The sequence below is a fragment of the Erinaceus europaeus genome, chromosome 11 (assembly GCF_950295315.1).
Source record: "Erinaceus europaeus chromosome 11, mEriEur2.1, whole genome shotgun sequence".
Lineage (NCBI taxonomy): Eukaryota > Metazoa > Chordata > Mammalia > Eulipotyphla > Erinaceidae > Erinaceus > Erinaceus europaeus.
In genome coordinates, this window is record NC_080172.1 from 55,757,661 (window position 1) to 55,776,945 (window position 19,285).

Below are 19,285 nucleotides of genomic sequence, written 5' to 3' on the forward strand. Positions count from 1 at the left end.
AACAACCAGTGGCTTGAGTCTAAGGTCTATACCTCTGGACTCCTATCATATTTGTAATAACACTGATCACACAGAAACTAGTAAAGGATCCTGGTTGGAGCCCCACAGAAAACCTTGATAAGAAAGTACAAGGCTCAGCTGGCTTGAGCCTCTTAACACATCCTCGGGGATAGGTCAGTGTAGTCTATTGTAGCTATTATTCAGTAACATAACTGAGAAAGTTTCAAGAAAGAGCATTACTGACTTGGCCCAATAGCAGGGTACAGACAGCAGGCATTTTCCTGAAACCTTGGCTCAGAACAAGCCAGTAGTCAAGGCTCCCCCAAGGCCTATGGCATGGCTTTAGAGGGACAAGGTGACCTAAAATTGACAAATGCAATTAAGCAAAGGATCATTAACCCTCAGCACTCAGTTCACAAACTGTTTTCCAAGAAATAGCTAGACTCTCCCCCTGCCAAGAAAATTGGTTCAGTCCTGCTGGTTTTTGCGGGCCCGCTTGTCCCCGCCCCAAGGAACCCTGAGAGAGTTCTGGAGTTCCAGAGTTGGAGAGTGCTTGGCGCCGCTGCGGGAGAAGGAGGCAGCAGAGTTCTGTTTGGTGATTAGTTTGTCTTAGTTTATAAATTGTTGTTCCTGAATAAAGAAATATAGCTTCCCTGCCCAGCAAAAAAAAAAAAAAAAAAAAAAAACTGAACTTACCAAAAAAAAAAAAAAAGGAGAATCAGAAACTCACAGCTCCACCCACACCCTGTTCCTGTTGGCCTTGGTCCAGTAAGAGTTAAAAACCTTTATCAAACAATAGTTTTAGAAATTGACAGAGAGCCAATGAAATAGCTCATTTGGATGATGTGTTGCTTTTCCCTGTGCACAACTCAGGTTCAAATCTAGCCTCACTGAACTGAAGGAAGCTTTGGTGCTGGAACCTTTCACTTTCTCTCTCTACTTCTATAACAATGAAGGGCAGTGAGAAAGGAAGGAAGGAGTTGACAGAAAAACCCTTAAGATCCAGGAGGCCAAATGACCTGAAGACCTCAGTCTCCATTTGGGGTTTGCCATAGAATCCACCTCCTGGTTTTCCATTGCTTCCTTCTACCTGCACAAATATCCCTTGAAAATGAGGAATGGGGAGATAGATTCAAGCAGGGGCCCCTGGCCACATTACTGGAACACCAGTTAAGAATCTTCATCTTCCCGTAAGAGCTGGATTTCTGTGGCACTAAGCAGTGACCCACATTTGGCTTCCCTGGGAAGCCCCCTTGGATAAGCTCCAAGCAGGGTTAAGAGCTGGGATCTCTCCTTCCCGGCTGATCAGACAGCCACAAAAGAAAGGAGGTAGTGAAATGGGTAGAGCATTGGACTTATGTGCATGAGATGCCAGGTTCTGTCTTTGGTTATCCCATACGCCAGTGATGTTCTCACTCTTTGTCTTTCAATCAGGAAGGGAGAATGGAAAGAAGGGAGGGAAGGAACAAGGGAGTAAGAGTAGGGAAAACAGGAAAATGGAGAAATGAAGGAAAGGAAAAGGAATGGTCCAAAGTCTCATCCGGCTCTCTGCACAACTCTGATATGATGGGGTCAGCTCTTGATAACCTGGAAAGGGTCATATGTCAGTTATCTATTAACTGTCTAGTTAGTGACTAGCAGGGTGACAAATCAGGGCACCAAATAAGACCCCAGATGCTAGACAGAAAGAAAGGGATCACAAAGATAATCTTCGGTATCTTTCCAAGGAAGGTAGCCTAACCACGTGTCATCTATGCCTCCTGGTTCACTCTGCATCACTGTTTTTAAGACTTATTTATTTACTTACTTATTTATGAGAGAAATCCAGAGTATGTCTCTTATACATGAGATGCTGGGGACCAAAATGGGGACTTCACACTCTCAGGTCTGATACTCTAACCTGCACAACTTCTATAGTTTGGTTTTGTTTTTTTTTTGCCTCCAGGGTAATATCTGGGGCTTGGTGCCTGCACTAGGAATGTACTGTTCCTGGTGCCATCTTTTTCCCACTGTTGTTGCTGTTAGATAGGACAGAGAGAAATTGAAGGGAGGAGATAGAGGGGGAAAGAAAGATAAACACCTGCAGACCTGCCTCTCTGCTTGTGAAGCAACCCCCCTACATATGGGGAGCCGGGGGCTTGAACTGGGATCCTCTCACTTCACACTAGGTGCACTTAACCCCGTGCACTACCGCCTGGACCCCTCGCTCTATATCTTTAATAACTGCCTGGATCCCTCACTCTATATCTTTAATAACAGTATTCTCCCAAGTTAACTCTAACAAACCAACCTTTAATATTTACATACTTTTCCTGGTGTGGTGGGTAAATCATTTTAGACTCTCAAGCATGGGGTCCCAACTTTGATTCCCAGCATCACATGTGCCAGAGTGATGTTCTGGTTCTTTCTCTCCCTCTCACTGATTTAAAAAAAAAAAAAGTACACTTTTTTATGACCATTACACAGTCAACTCACTAAGTAATATTTTACAGGTTAAAAAAAGGGTGGTAGCGCAGCGGGTTAAGTGCACGTGGTGAAAAGCGCAAAGACTGGCCTAAGGATCCTGGTTTGAGCCCCTGGCTCCCCACCTGCAGGGAAGTCACTTCACAGGCGGTGAAGCAGGTCTGCAGGTGTCTATCTTTCTCTCCCCCTCTGTCTTCACCTCCTCTCTCCATTTCTCTCTGTCCTATCCAACAACAATGACATCAATAACAACAATTAAAGCAACAATAATACAAAAAAAAAAAAAAAGGTAAGCTAAGGTATGATGAATGTTCCAAGACTCTGGCCTTTCAATAGTATCTACTTCTGTTTTGCCTTACACCCTTCTTTTCTGCCAGGGATCAAACTTGGGATCTCATGGTTGAGAGTCCAGTGTTTTATCCACTGCATCACCTCCTGGACCACCCTAGATCCACTTCAGAGAATTTTTTTCCCCCAGAGCAGTGTTCAGTCCTGACTTACGGTGGTGGAGATGGAACCTGAGACCTTTGGTACCTCAGGCAGGAAAGACTTTTTGCATCTGACTCCCCAACCCCTGAAAGCCATACTCTCTTCTACATTACTGCTCTTTAGCTGGACGAAGACCTCCCCACTATCTCCTACATCTTGATAGAGCTCAGTGCTCCCAGTGCCTCCTGTCTTTCATAGGCACCACAGACATGAACTCCATCATCATTATGTCCAGAATATCAAAGAACAGGGGGCTCTTGATGGCTCACAATACTCACTTGGGAACTGACACAATGCAGAATATGAGAATGTCACCTCTCTTGCTCTGGAAACTGTTTATTTTAATGCTACCAAGAGGCACAATACATTTTTTTCTTATTTTGAATACCTTTTCACTAATTTTATTTATTTATTGGATAGAGACAGAAAAATTGAAGGGGAAGATATAGTGTGTGTGTGTGTGTGTGTGTGTGTGTGTGTGTGTGTGCATGTGTGTGAGAGAGAGAGAGAGAGAGAGAGAGAGAGACCTGCACCACTGCTTCACCACTTGTGAAGACCTCCCTGTAGGTAGAGACCAGGGCCTCGAACCCAGATCCCTGTGTATGGTAGCATGTGCACTTTAGTTAACCAGGTACACCACCACCTAGCCCCCAGAGTAATTTTCCTGTCAGCCACATCACTACACTGCACTATTCTTAGCCAAAGGCAGTATCCTTTAAAAGAAGCTTTACATGAATGTCTCTATACACAAAAACACTTGTTACTATTAGGTTCCCACATTTAACCTAGCTAAGTTTCCAGCTAGAGGCCCAACAATTTTAGCCTCCCTAGGTCTTTTAGGATCTGACTCTTCACTCTTACATACTAACTACCTCTCCCTGAGCCTGGCACAACCTTCCTCCAGATAGAGAGAGACAGGGATAACTTTTACTGTAAGCTCAAGATCTCCATCTTCACCCCAAGGCTAATATGAAAAATCTCAGCCATGACCATATTTGCAAGCAATTTCACAGTCCACTATTGACTGTTATTCATACAACAGTCTCAGGTAATGGCTTAAAATATGGTAAATCTATGAATTCTAAGACATACATTTTGCCTTAACAACATGCACAATGTTTTATTCCCTTAAGACACAAAACCCCACTAGAGGCAGTGGACTGTATGTATGTAAACACACTAGAAAGCCCAAGAGGCTTTCTAATTGATGTTTCTTATGAGAAGGCTAATATTGGAGTGGTAGTCAGAGGAGAACATTTCCTATACTTCTATTTTTATAGGATAGCATTCACATAACTAAAGCAATCCAGATAAATGGCATATAAGGTTATCACACTCTGACAATTTCTGTGTGTGTGTGTGTGTGTGTGTGTGTGTGTGTTTCCAAAGGGAAAACTGTTTAAAGCAATTTGTGTTTAGTAGACACAGATCGATAATTCAGCCATCTTTTTCACAATGTGTTCAAGAATCTTCCTTCCTTGTTCTTTTAAAAGTCATGCTCTCCATAAGTGCCTGAACACCTACTGAGGTTTGGTTAATGCCTGCCAGTGAGCTCTCTGCTCTGAAACAAAATCCATCTGGACCCAGAAAGTGTGTCAGGAAGAGAGGCAGTCATTTGGGCACCCCCAGAACTGCCACACCCAGGCAGTGTTTAAGAGCTTGGGGGGAGGGGGAAAACTGAAGGGGAGACACATTTCAAGGCATGCCTCAAGGTGTTGCAAAGAGTATGTTCTGGAAGAAAGATGGCCTAGGACAGTACTCCAAAGACATCTGGCCAGCAGACAAAGACCTCCCAGAGAAGCAGCTAAGTGCTACAACACAAGAAAGACACTATCCCCAAAGCAAAGCTGAAGGTGAAGGAGCATGTCGCATGTGGTGTGCCCAGAGACACAGAGAAGCGTTCACAAGCAGGCTGAACATGTCTCCTGGAATCAGATGCATTTTGCCAGGGTGGTGGGGTGGTGGTGGTAGCAACTTCCAGGGGCAGATGCTGGGAGTCCCACATCTCTCTGGACCTCCTGGAGGCAGCCCTTGGCAGCAGTGGAGGAACTGCATGGTGTCAGATGAACAGATATGCTCCCCAGTCGCTTTAATTATTTAGGAAACAAGGTGGGGCTTTCAGTCTAGAGCAAATCACTGATAACAAATGTTCTAGAACTAGGAGAGACAGGTGGGTTAGGGAAATGAACATCATGGCAAGGCCACTAGGCTGGCAACTGAGCCCAAAGTCTGCATCACTGCTGACAGACTCACCTATTGGGCTTATGTGTTGAGCTTCACTTAACCTCTGACCTTGGTTCTCAGACAAGCAGAATTTTTCCATAAGCTCAGTCTTTACCTTGATTCCCTCACCAAGGTGAAAAGAGAAGAATAATCTCTTTATGGCTCTGGCACCTAGCCACCCCTTCAAGGAATGGCACAGATTTGCTTTTTCTTTCTTTTTTTTTTTTCTTTTTTCTTTTCCTGTGATCAATAGCTGTCTCAGGGACCGAGAAAACTGCTTTCTCTTCCCAGTGCTGAGACTTAGAAGATGTCCAGCTGGTTTACAGAAATGTGGTACAAAGAAGGGGCAGGGAAGAGAGGAAGATGCTCAGTGGCATTAAGTGACCCACCTGAATTCTTGTCTAACATCCCTTAGCTGTGAACTCTTAGCAAGAACTTACCAACTCCAGACATCAATATAAAAGTAAGAGTTAAGCTACAAGGACCCTTCTAATTCTTTAAAGTTGAGAGATAAGGAAATAAGGGGGGGCAGTGGAGAAGTTTCATAGCAGCTCTATGTAAATTTCTCTAGACCTAAAATAATTATTTGATTTTCCAAAATATTTGTCTGAGTTGCAGTTTTTTTCCCAATAAAATATTGATTGATCAATCGATTGATTAGAGAGAAAACCACAACATCACTCTGGAACATGTGATGCCAAGGATAGAAGTAGGTATTTCATACTTTTAAGTCCAGAGTGATAGCCACTGCGCCACATCTGGGTTTGCTCTGGCTGCTGTGTGAACCATGATCCCTCCCCGCTTCCTCCCTCAATCAGCAAGGCTAAAGCAGAACCTGGAGGAAAGTCAGGGGACCTGAATGATTTCTGGGAACTACACTAGGTACCCTCAGCTCTTCTATCTTAATCACAAGTATCTAGACAAGCACCTTTAGCTCTCTCCTGGACTATGGTTGAGGGTTAGAAAATGGATAGATGGGGCTGAGTGGTGGTGCATCTGGTTATGCACACACATTACCATGCACAAGGACCCGGGTTCAAGTGACTGGCCCCATCTGCAGGGGGGAAAGCTTTATGAGTAGTGAAGTAGGGAGCTAGGCAGTGGCACACTTGGTTAAGCGCTTACATTATAGTGCCCAAGGACCCAGGTTCTAGCCCCTGGTCCCCACCCGCAGAGGGAAAGATTACAAGTGGTGAGGCAGGGCTGCAGATGTCTATCCCTCTCCCTCCCTACCTTCCACTCCCCCCTCAATTTCTCTCTGTCTCTATCTAATAATAAATAAACAAAATATCTTTTAAAATATTGTAGTACTGCAAACCTCTCTTTCCATCTCCCTTTCCCTCTAGATTTCTGTCTCTACCCAATAAAATGAAAGAAAAAAATAAACATGTAAATAAATAAAAAGATAGATGGACAGTTGCTGTTTTAATTTTTTTTCCTGCTTTCTAAATCATCACAAGAACAAAATAAAGAGGCTTTTGCAATAGAAGGGAAAGGCAGGCAGGATATATAGGATCCCTCTGTGCCCACTTGGAATGAGAATCATCATTACATATCCCAGAACTGAAGGCCTCCAAGTATGTATGCCCAGATTTCCATTTTTAAGTGTCCTTACAACTCAATTTGGGACCCAAGGGAGGATCAGATTCTAAGACAAAGCCCCTAGCTTCCCTCAAGTACAGCCATCTCTTCCCGAACAGATAGGGAGGCCCCATACCACAGGGCTCTGCTAACCTCTTACCTTCATTCCAAAGGACTGCATCCGGGTGGCCACCTCTCTCCCAATTCTGCCCAAGCCAAGAATCCCTAGGGTCTTTCCATTCAGCTCTGTGCCCATAAACTGCAACCAAAGAGGGAAAAGGCAAAGAAGCAGGGTCAGCACCAAGAGTGGATCTCAGCTCCCAATCACGGCAGGCAGAAAGAGACCGGCCACTCACCTTCTTCCGATCCCACTTGCCACTCTTCATGGAAGCCGTTGCCTGGGGTATCTGCCTGCAGGGACAGACACAAGGTCAGGCCAGGAGGCAGAGACGTGACTGAGTCTGCAGTCACTGCCTCTGACATGCAGTTGTGCCTGGGGACCCAAGCTCAGACTGGACCTGAAGGCTGCAGTTTAGAATAAAGGAGGGTCAAAGAAATATAACAGAGAGAAATCAAGGCAGAGACCCCTTGAATGCCTGTCCAGGCAGGAATCTGGAAATTTCCTTTTTTCTCTTTTATTAAACACTGGCTCCCATGCCCTCATTCATATATTATACCACTGAGCAGCTTCTCTGGCTCAATTTTTTCCTCCCCCCCCCCCTTTTTGGGAGAGACCATAGTGCTCCTTTTGAACACTGCTCTATTGTCCAGGAAGTTCCTTGATGCCTTCCATGGTCCTCTCTGGGGGTGTGAGCCCCTGTTATACACAGAGGGACCGTAATAAAAACACAGTCTCTCTACCCAAACTCACTTCTCTGTCCCCATAATCTGTGCTGAAAGAACAGATGATTGATTGGCCCACTCCAGTTCTCCAGTGTTCTAAACTCACAGGAGGGCACAAGGATCTGAAGGCATTTTCTAGTCCGTGAGCACAATATGGGAAGTACTGTAGGAAGCCCTGGAGGGCAGGGAGCTACATGAGGCCTAGGGCTCTACTGAGGAATCTAGAGAACTTCCAGTGTGAATCAACACTCAAGCAATCCTGTAGAATAAGGAGAGGGACCTAAACAAAGTTGGTGGGGAAGGGTGCTCCAGACTGCAGCTGCAGCACTGGCACTAAGAAAACAGAGTGTGTGAGAACCTACTATTATGATAGCACTGCAGGTAGGTGTGGACAGAAGGAATGAAAAAAGGAAGACGAAAAGGAAAACCATGCATGCAATTATTTTTTTCAATGAGTCTGCTCCACATAATGTAAACACTTGGAACCCCAAGTTCACCTGCTCTGTGGGTGCCAAAGGCAGAATAATAACTGTTCAGAAGAGGGCTGATGGTCCTGAAGGTGCCTGCCTGACTATCAGCTGGTCACCAAACTCCTTTATCTGTAAAGTTCCCTGGGCTGGATGGGCTGGGGAATCCTAATAACCAACCCTCCAGAAAAACAGACTCCAAGAAGTTGAGGACTTACTTACCTGGCCAAGCACATGATCATGCCACAGGTGAGTTCTGCAGCGCTGAGACTGTTCCCATTGGGGGTGCTAAGGGTCAAAGAAAAGAGGGGACATGAGAGGCTTAGATTTGTCCCAACAGAAAGCCTCAAGTGCACCTGTGTTTTTTCTTCTGGTCTAAGAGTTCACCAATGCTTAACACAAACCTCCAACCTCAGGAGACACATGGGGTTCTCAGCATACTCTTGCCTTGTGTGCTCGGTGAGAAGGAACTAGCTTTTGTTTTCAGGCCAAGGGGACTCGGTTAGAGAAACACATGTGGTCTTTCCACCCAAATTCACTTGTCCCCAAGCACAGAGGTGTCTGACTCTACTGGGAGATACTGCATGGTTCAGTCCTCTCACCTGGGAATCTAGGTGCCTAAAGAAAATGCAAGCACCCTAGCTACTACTCACTGCAGTCAGTCTCCCTAGTGTTGTGTATGGGTTAGGTGAGCAAACCCATCCAAGTCAGATCTGTCCACAGCCTGCAGAACTTGACATCTACATTTATTCATAACAAAGCTAAGATTTTTTTTTTTTAACCAGAAGACTGCTCAGCTCTGGCTTATGGTAGTATAGGGAGACTGAACCTGAGCCTCAGGTATAACCAATATGCTATCTTCTTTTTAAAAAGAAAGAGTATCAGGATCCTTACTTCGAAAGGGTACAGGAAAGAAGAAAAAAAAAAGAAAGAAAAAGAGTACTTGTGCATCTGTACAAAGGAGAAAAGACAAGTCTAATACCAGAGAGAACAGGAACAGGGGATACAGAAATGTTATTAACATTCTTCTGTTTCCTGAATCAGGTTACAGATGATCAAACATCTTTGGAGTGGTTTTGTGACTCATTTTTAGGTTACAAAGTGAGTCCAGGAGGTGATGCAATGAAAAAGTATTGGACTCTTAAGCATGAGGTCTCAAGTTCAAGCCTTGACATTCCATATGCTAGAGTGAAGCTCTGATTCTCTTTCTCAGAATAAGACTTTTAATTGCCACTGGGATGGGACAAATAGCACTGAGGTTCAGTGCCTGTACAATGAATCATCTACCAGTCCTGGAGTCTTCTTTAATTTGATAAGACAGAGAAAATGAGGGGACAGGTGGTGGTGAGGGAGACAGAGAAACACTTGCAGCACCGCATCATCACCTCTCATGAAGCTTTCCCTCTGCAGGTGGGGACTGGGGACTTAAATCTGCATGGTAATGTGTATGCTTAACTGGGTTCAGCCCCTATAAATAATTTTCTTTTACATTTTATTTATTTTATTTTTGAGAGTGATGCAAGGAAGAGAGAGACAGAGAGAAACACCAGAGCACTGTCCAGCTCTGGCTTATAGTGGTGCGGGGGATTGAACCTGGGACTTTGGAGCCTCAGGCATGAGTCTGTTTGCATAACCATTATGCTATCTCCCCCACACCCCTATAAATAATTTTTAAAGGAAAAAAGGTGTACTTCAGTGTCAGAAATCAAGGCAACCACTAAGTCATTAAGTATGTGACCATTTGCCTGGATTTGCCCAGACCAGACATCAGCACATTGGCTGATTTTCTTAGAAGTTTTCTCCCACCTCCTCAGGGTGACTCTCTATGTCAAATCCTCTGACCTCTCCAACTTACTTCATGACCAGGATGCCCTTTCTTGTCGCAGCTTCTAGGTCCACGTTGTCTACACCTGTGCCAGCCCTGCCCACCACCTGGAGCTTCTCTGCCGCATTGATCACATCAGCAGTTACCTTGGTGGCTGAGCGGACAATGAGGCCTTCACAGTCCTGAAGCAGAAAAGAAACATTCAAGTCCATGAAGTTAAACTTAGTCTCTCAGGCCTGGAGCCACATGCTAGTTGGTTTTGAATATGTTCAAGAAAAGGAAGGCAATGGTCCTAGCACACACATCTGAGAGCTTCTGTCATCAGCCAGGCCTGGATTCAAATCCAAACTTCATCCCTTATAAAGTAGGAGTGTGAGCTTTGGCATCCTTACCTCTGAGGAGGAGATGTGAACAGATAGGAAAAGCACTTGGCACCATATCTGGCCCTGTTCAACGCACTTCACTCCCTCCATCAGATACTTAGCTACTGAAGGTGAGGAATGGGACTCAGTTCTCCTTTATAAGCAAGCCCCTACTACTGGAGCATGGAAGGTTTTTGATAAATGCTGGTGGGCAACATAAATAAAGTAAATAAGAACAACTTGAGAGGTGGTGAAGTGGATAACGAATTTAGACCTCCGAGCATGAGGTCCTGCATTCAGTCCCTGCCATTCCATGTGTAAAAGTCATGCTCTGGTTCTCTCTCATGAATTATAAATTGATAAGCTTTATAAAGTAAGAGACCAAACTACCCCACTTCTTGCTGCTTACCCAAAGAACATGAAAACATTAATCTGAAAAGATATGTGCACTTCCATGCTCATCGTAGTTATTACTTACCATAGCCAGAGTTAGAAATAATCAATGATTTGGCTTAAAAAAAAATGGTGGAGGGACCAGATGGTGGCACACCTGGCTGAGAGTACATGTTACAGTGCACAAGGACCCAGGTTCGAGCCCCCAGTCCCCACCTGCAGAGGGAAAGTTTTGCGAGTGGTAAAGCAGGGCTACAGATGTCTCTCCTGTCTCTCTCCCTCTCCGTCTCCCCTTTCCCTCTCGATTTCTGACTCTATCCAATAAATAAATAAAGATTTAATATAATAATAATAAAAGAGGTAAAAAAAAAAAAGGTGGATGGGGACCTAAGGTGGGCTTGAGAGTATTTTGTACACACCTGTCATGGAGATATGAGAAACTGTACCCTTGTGTCAACAACTGTATTATAAACCATTAACCTTGCAATAAAAATAATAAAAAATAACAATGCATCAAAAAAGATATGGTACACACACACACACACACAGGAATACCACTATTCACAACAATATGGAAGAACAGAGAGAATATTATGACGAGGTGGTCCGGGAGGTGGCACAGTGGATAAAGCATTGGACTCTCAAGCATGAGGTCCTAAGTTCAATCCCCGGCAGCACATGTACCAGAGTGATTTCTGGTTCTTTCTTTCTCTCTCCTCCTATCTTCTTCATGAATAAATAAAGTATTAAAAAAGATTATACCTAGACATACTTCAGACAGAGAAAGGCAAACACCTATGGTCTCATTCTTACATGGAAAATAAAAAAACTAATGGAAAAAACCTCTTAAGACAATGAAATTAAAATAATGGTTGCTCAAAGGGAAAGGAGTGGGCCAATGGAATGAAATGTACAGGGGAAGGTGGAATCTAGTCTTTTCATAGTAAACACAATGCAACATTTATGATTTATTGATTTATAGTGCTATGCACCTGAAAAGCAAGCCACTTCTACAGCAAGAGCACAAAATAAAGAAAAAACAATTCAAGAAAACTATATACTAAAACATAAGGAGAGAATAATTAAACTGCTCTAGTTGTGTTCAAAGACAGAGACAATTTTAGGCTAAAAATGTTTACACATGGGAGTTGGGCAGTAGCACAGTGGGCTAAGCGCACGTGGTGCCAAGCGCAAGGACCGGCATAAGGATCCCGGTTCGATCCCCTGGCTCCCCACCTGCAGGGGAGTTGCTTCAGAGGCGGTGAAGCAAGTCTGCAGGTGTCTAACTTTCTCTCCCCATCTCTATCTTCCCCATCTCTCTGTGTCCTATCCAACAACAACATCAATAATAATAATAATAACTACAATAAAAACAAGGGCAACAAAGGGGAAAATAAATAAATAAATAAATAAATGTATACACATGGAAAAAAAAAACTTTCTGAGTTCATTTTGGCCACTTCGCATAGGCTAAGCTAGATCCCAAAACAGACTTCCTGGGGCTTCTCCAGAATCCGGTAGGGTTTTCCCAGAATAAAGGTCCTCTTGTCCACACCCCCAGTGAGAGTCCCCAAGAACTGATGTAAATAAAAACACTACATTCTGTGTTCCCCAACTGCCTGCCCCAGGGAGGCAGCCCAAATGGTAGCTGGAAATCAGTAAGCTGGTGTTCCAGTACTCCATCTGTCTGTCTATGACAAGTTGGGCTACTGTGCCAAATCCTGCCATGCCCAGCCCTAGTCTCCATCCATAGGTAAAAGGATTGGACAAGATGGACACTCAGATCCCTTTCAGGTCTGACCTGATACCTGTGCCTGTGACTCTCTGTACTTCCCCAGGGAAGCTCTCAGATGGATTCCCTAATAGCTCTCTTCTTCCCTCCCCACTATGTAGATTCTGAGCCAGAGAAAAGCAAGGAGTGTCTGTACCAAAGCCAAAGACCCATGTTGTTCTTATTGGACACGAGCCCAGAGTCTGGGAACAAGTCTAAGCATGTTATATGGAGAAAGAGTGGAGAAGTTGTAACTCCACTAAACAGAGAAGAGATTTATGCTGCAGCAAAAAGTGTTTCTGAAGTGGGGGGAGGCTGCAATGTTTGCTCAGAATAGACGGTAGAATTACTTCTCAGGTGTTTCTGCTTCCTGAACTCTCACTGGTCTAGGCTGTGCTTGACTTAGGCTCAGAATGCAGGACACCCCCACAAACACACACACACAGGCACCCCAAACCCTTTTATGTTTATGGCTCTGAAATAGAAAAGCAAAATATGAAATTAAAAAAAAAAAAAAGACTAGCCAGGAGACAGTGCAGGGGATAAAGCATTGGTCCTGATTTACACATGGGAGCAATTGCATAAGGAAACTTCACAATCTGGGAAGTGCTGCTATGCTATCTTTCTGGTTGTCTCAACTCAGTCATTTACCCTCTATGAGGAAGAGAGAGAGAGAGAGAGAGAGAGAGAGAGAGAGAGAGAGAGAGAGAATATCTGCCAGAAGCTGAGGAATCATACAGGAACCCAGTAATAACCCTAGTGGGGGGGAGGGGGGAGAAGACATGGAGGAAGGGAGGGGAGTGGAGGGAGGGGAAGGGGAAGGGGAAGTGACAGACACATCAAAACACCATGGCCATGACAAATGAGTGCATGCTACTTCATAGTGTACATGACACAAAGACACCAAAAAGTTAGAGGAACCTAACAGGCACCACCTCTGGGCTCACTGCCAGTGTCAGTCAGTGTCAGGAGTGGACTCCAAATCCCTTCTTAGACAGAAGCCCAGTCAAAAATCAGCAAAAGCACAGGCAGAAATGGCGACTGCCATCCTCTCACACAGTGGAGTTCACCACAAGGGCTCCAAAGAAAAGAATCCCCACTGCCCAGAAGATGGAGCAGTGGAAAAGGTGCTGGACTCTCAGACATGAGGTTCTGAATTCAATCCCTAGCAGCACTGATTCTCTGATTCTTTCTCATTGGTAAATAAATCAGGAAGGAAGGAAGGAGGAAAGGAGGGAGGGAAGGAGCTGGGCCATATGCAACTGATTTGCTAATGCATAGGAAATTTTTCTATGAAGCTTTACCAACACCCCCAGACTTGATGAGCACTCTTCCTCCACTCCATTTTTGCATCATCTGGTTCACATTTAGCTGTCCTCTGCCTGGCCTGCATCTCCAAGGTCCTCATGGACATTTCATGTCCCCAGGAGAAGGATGTTCTCTAGCTGCTTTCTCAACCACAGCACCAGCCTTAGCACTGTGCACAAACCATTCATTGAACACCTGGGTGCCAGGCATCATACTTCACAGTATTCTCATCAGAACTCAGATTTTTACAAATTCAGTTGAATTTGTAAAATTCAGTTCATTTTTCCATTTCAATACAAGCATTAGAAACTATTTTTTTGTGGGGGCTGCACAATGGCTTACCCAGTTAAATGTACACACTACCATGCACAAGGTACAAGGTTCAAGCTCCTGATCCCCACCTGCAGTGGGGAAGCTTCACACGTGCTGAAGCAGTGCAGCAGGTGTCTCTCTCCTATCTCTTCTTCCCTCTCAATTTGTCTTATCAAATTTAAAAAAATAAAAATAAACTATTTTTGTTTTCCTATCTGAGGATAGGAAACTCTTCGTGAACAGGGCAAAAATTTCAGAAACCATTAAAAAATATGGGCACATTTGGTTGCATTCAAAATGTAAACTGTCATATGGAAAAAGATCCCATCAGAGGGATGAAGCAGTGGCACACCTGGTTGAGCACACACATTACAGTGTGCAAGGCCCCAGGTTCAAGCCTCTGGTCTCCACCTGCAGGGGGAAAGCTTCATGAGTGGTGAAGCAGGGCTACAGATGTCTCCCTCTCTCTCTATTTCTCTTTTTAAAAAATATCTATTTATTCCCTTTTGTTGTCCTCTCTCTATCTCTTCCTGCCCTCCCCTCTCAATTTTTCTGCCTCTGTCCAATAGTAAAAAAAGAAAAAGATCATATCAGCAGTTATAAGTGAAAAGACTGATAACAAAATGTCCAATATGTCCTACAAATCAATTTTTACGCTGATTTTCATTAGTGACTTAATCACAGTTTACCAGATAACAGAGTTTCATATCAAACCCACCACCAACGATTTGGGAGAGTAGAATAATGTTTGTTTTAATAATTATTTATTTGTTAATGAGTGAGGGGGAGAGAGAGAAAGAGAGGGAGGGAGAGAGAGAAGGAGAGAGGAGTGAAGAGAGAGACAGAGCATCATTCTAGCACATGGGATGCCAGGGATCAAACTTGAGACCTCATGCTTGAGAGTCCAAAGCTTTGTCCACTGTACCACCTCCAGAGTCCAAAACAATTCACTTTTTAATAATAAATAACAGTATATGAAGCAAACAAATTTGTAAAGTGAACAGTAGCCAAATTGTGACTTAGACTTCATGACATTAGTTAAGGGGTAGGGGGCTGCACAGGACAATAGTGGTGAACTACACAAATGTGGATGTAAAAATATAATATCCTGAAAACCTTCGGACTTTGCAACTGCTAAATCACTAATAATAAATATTATGAGAACTATACAAGGGCTGATTAGACAATTTACAGGACTATAAAGTGGCCTTATTTTTTCTTTTACGATTGTATTTATTTCTCTTGTATAGAGATAAATTGAGAGAGAAGGAGGACACAGAGAGAAAGAGACACCTGCAGCTCTCCATTGCTCATTAAGCTTCTCCCCTGCAGGTGAGGACTTGGGGTCTGAAACTAGCTCCTTACACTTGGCAACATATGCAATCAACTAGGTTCAGCACAGCCCAGCCCCTCTCAGTTTTTTTATTTATTTATTGTTCATTTTTTTTGTTGTTGTTTGTTTGTGTAAGAAAGGCTCTCACTGCTGGAAGATTTAGCCCACATTCTCTTCCACCAGCACAGAATTTGCCTGTCCCACACAGGAAATCAATCACTGGAGACTCCCATTTAGCAGACCCTGATGTCACCATGAGCTAGGTATCTCACCTGACCACCATCTATCAAGGCCTCACACACTTCACTGCTCCTACTTCTTTTCACTGCATCACCAACTGCCTCAGTCATCAGCTAATATATTGACAGACAACCTCTGTCAACCCATATCAGTTAATCCTGCAAAACTGATGCACCACCAGATATCACCCTCTCCTTCTCAAAGGCTCCAACCTGCCCTCTTCTCTACCTCATATGCAAACAAGGACCCTTGGCAAATTCCCCTGCATCCTCCCAGCTGTGATTATAGCATCCTTCTCAGGCATCCAGAAGCACTCCCTAGAGCTAGCAAAATGGCTCACTTGGATAATGTGCTTCTTTGCCATGTGCACAATCCAGGCTCAAGCCTAGCTGCCACTACACGGGAAAACTTTGGTGCACCCCCCCTTTTTTCCTTCTCTCTCTGCCTCTCTCTGGCACTCCCAGGAATGAACCCTTCTCAATGCTGTACCCACTCTATCTACCCTAGAGGAGCCAGGTAGGTAGGACAAGCACTCCCTCCACTTGAATGTCCTTCTTGCTCCCTCTCCTTTCACTGCTTTAGAGCTAGAAAACGACAAGTCACTGGTGTGCAAGATTTAGGGCTGTTCCCAAGAAGCTACACTATTTCAGCAGTGGTAACCCAGGCACATCCCTCAAGTCCGTACACGCTTCCTTTCTGAGGGAGGCCAGGTGGGTCCTGGGGGTGTTTCTAGCATTGCTCCAGTCTCTGACTTCACTCAGAAGGGAAGTCACAGAAAGTCTCCAATCATGTTTCCTGACTACAGAGACTGCATAGTAAATGGGATCCTCACTAAGGAGATGACTTAACTCCTGCAAACTAAATCAGTGTAATCCTGGGAAATAGCTATTTTAAAAGAGTCTTTCAAAAGATAAGACAAATCAGATGGGACTCTTGCATAGAAATGTGCTCTCCTTTATCTTTCTTGAAATCCTAAAACCTAACATTAAGATGCAAATGTACTTTCGTAAATTAAATGCACTGTTCAATTTAGTAGATTCTGACTAGCAACTGCTACTTACCTAAAAAGAACATGAGAGAATGCATCACAAAGTGAAATGTGTGTGTTTTCATGTCTGCATACGTATGTATACAATGACATTGTGGAAAATAAACTTACTGTGGGTCACCGTCAAAGTCTAGGAGCTACTGAAATATGGTGAAATTTAAATGTTCTTAATTGTAGGTTTATATAATGAGATAACTGCTGAGAGAAGTATACACAGTAGATATATGAGTTTTGTGAGACTCAAAGAAGATGCTTTTTTTAAAATTTTATTTATTTTCCCTTTTGTTGCCCTTGTTTTTTATTGTTGTTGTAGTTATTATTGTTGTTGTTATTGATGTCGTTGTTGTTAGATATGACAGAGAGAAATGGAGAGAGGAGGGGAAGAGAAAGATAGACACCTGCAGACCTGCTTCACCGCCTGTGAAGGGACTCCCTTACAGGTGGGGAGCCGGGGCTCAAACCGGGATCCTTACACTGGTCCTTGGGCTTCATGCCGTGTGCGCTTAACCCACTGCTCTACCGTCCAACTCCCCAAGATGCTTTCATATTGTATCTTAAGACTTGGCTTTGTAAACTTTTTTGACTAAGAAAAAAAAAGGCACAGGAAGAACTTTGTGTGATTTAATAATCACTTAACATACACACCTGACAAGTACCAGATAATTGAATCAAATTTTGCAAAACAATACTTAGCCATGCATCTGCAGTGCTTACTGATGATTCTTCATATTTTTAAAACGTTAATCAGGACCCATTTAATTGATTTTACTATACATTAATGAGCTGGAACAGGCTGAAAACTGCTATTCTAGGAGTGTGACTGTACTTCCTGCCTGGAGCAGGAGAGCACACAGCATCTGCTCAGAATACCAAGAAGCTGGATGGAGACCAGGTCACGTTCTGTGTCCTTCAGTATTAAAGCAATTTCATTTGGGAGTGCACTGGGCATTCTTCCAAATACCTCTTCATGCAGAATAGAGAAACAGCACAAGAGTGGAGAGAATTCATCCTGAGAGCCCAGGACTTGCAGTCCTAAGGCTCCGGGGGCCCTAAGTTCCATCTGTGGCACCACCACATGACAGAGCTCAATGGTGCTCTGGTCTACCTCTCTCATGAATATAAATGAGGGGGCAAGATAGAAAATAATTAAACCACTCTTTTAAAAAGAAAGGGGGGGAGTCGGGCGGTAGCGCAGCGGGTTAAGCGCAGGTTGCGCCAAACTCAAGGACTGGCAAAAGGATCCCGGTTTGAGCCCCCGGCTCCCCACCTGCAAGGGAGTTGCTTAACAGGCGGTGAAGCAGGTCTGCAGGTGTCTGTCTTTCTCTCCTCTTCTCTGTCTTCCCCTCCTCTCTCCATTTCTCTCTGTCCTATCCAACAACAATGACATCGATAATAACTACAACAATAAAACAACAAGGGCAACAAAAGGGGAATAAATAAATAAATAAATAAAATTTAAAAAAAATAAAAAAAAAGAAAGGGATGTGTGGACCAACAATGGTAGAGAATGTTCCATCCTCTGAAGGGAGGATGGACAACATACTCTATGTTCCACCTGAGGAAGATGCATCCTGAAATTGGGGCAGCTTGGAATGTTCCTACTCATGACCACAGAATGTGAGCTCAGCTCTACAGGGATGCAGAGGTCACATAGGCTCTTAAGCTGAATATGGGCCCCAGATCAGATCAAATCAATGGAGTTTACAGTCAACAGTATTTATACACCTTTCCCATATTTGGGAGCTACTCTCTTCCTTGATCCAGCTTTCTGGTCCTTTTTCCAACCATGACACCATCTCACCAGACAATAATTAGGATTCACCTGCATATCAGATTTCAAGCTCAGAGGAAACAAGCAAACAAAAACTAGTATAGTCACAGACCCTTTGGAATAGAACTAAAATAGGCCTACTAGGTTCATGATCAGTCAACAACTTGTTTGGCTTTATAAGTTAACTCTCTTTTCAGCCACCAGGTTCCAGATGCTACCATGATGCCAACCAAACTTCCCTGGACAGATAACTCCACCAATGTGTCCTGGAGCCCTGCTTGCCCAGAGCCCCACCCCACTAGGGAAAGAGAGGCAGGCTGGGAGTATGAATCGACCTATCAGTGGCCATGTTCAGCGGGGAAGCAATTACAGAAGCCAGACCTTCTACCTTCTGCACCCTATAATGACCCTGGGTCCATACTCCCAGAGGGATAAAAAATAGGAAAGCTATCAGGGGAGGGGATGAGATGTGGACTTCTGATGGTGGGAACTGTGTGGAGTTGTACCCCTCTTATCCTATGGTTCTGTCAATGTTTCCTTTTTATAAATTAAAAAAAGGGGGGGGATGGAGCAGCTAGGAGGTTCCTTCAATGGGCCACTCAAGAAAACATAAAGGACAGCAACCCCCAAAAAGCACAGACAGCCCTTTCTTCCAGAAGTTTGCAGTGCCTTTAAAATGTCCTCCAAGTGTCAGCTCCCAGGACCCACCCAGCTGGCCTGGAGACTTTTAACAAAACCTCTCCACTATTGGGAAGGGCTTCTATTCTCTGGTTTCACCCCTGCCTTTCCAGTTTCAGCAACTCCCACTCCTCAGGGAATTTCAAATTTCCCTATGAAAGCAGCCTGCTGGTTAGTC

At 44.0% G+C, this 19,285-nt stretch overlaps 1 protein-coding gene across 1 annotated transcript in view; it reads right to left on the reverse strand.

The window, feature by feature from the left end:
• The window catches only part of PHGDH (phosphoglycerate dehydrogenase), a 38,058-nt gene that overhangs the window by 16,503 nt on the left and 2,270 nt on the right, over positions 1-19,285 (reverse strand). The window contains exons 2-5 of the mRNA XM_007534689.3: positions 9,922-10,073; positions 8,289-8,354; positions 7,113-7,167; positions 6,917-7,015 (exon numbers count right to left, since the gene is read on the reverse strand). Of these exons, the coding sequence (XP_007534751.1) occupies positions 6,917-7,015; positions 7,113-7,167; positions 8,289-8,354; positions 9,922-10,073 (372 nt within the window). The remainder of the gene's footprint in view (positions 1-6,916; positions 7,016-7,112; positions 7,168-8,288; positions 8,355-9,921; positions 10,074-19,285) is intronic.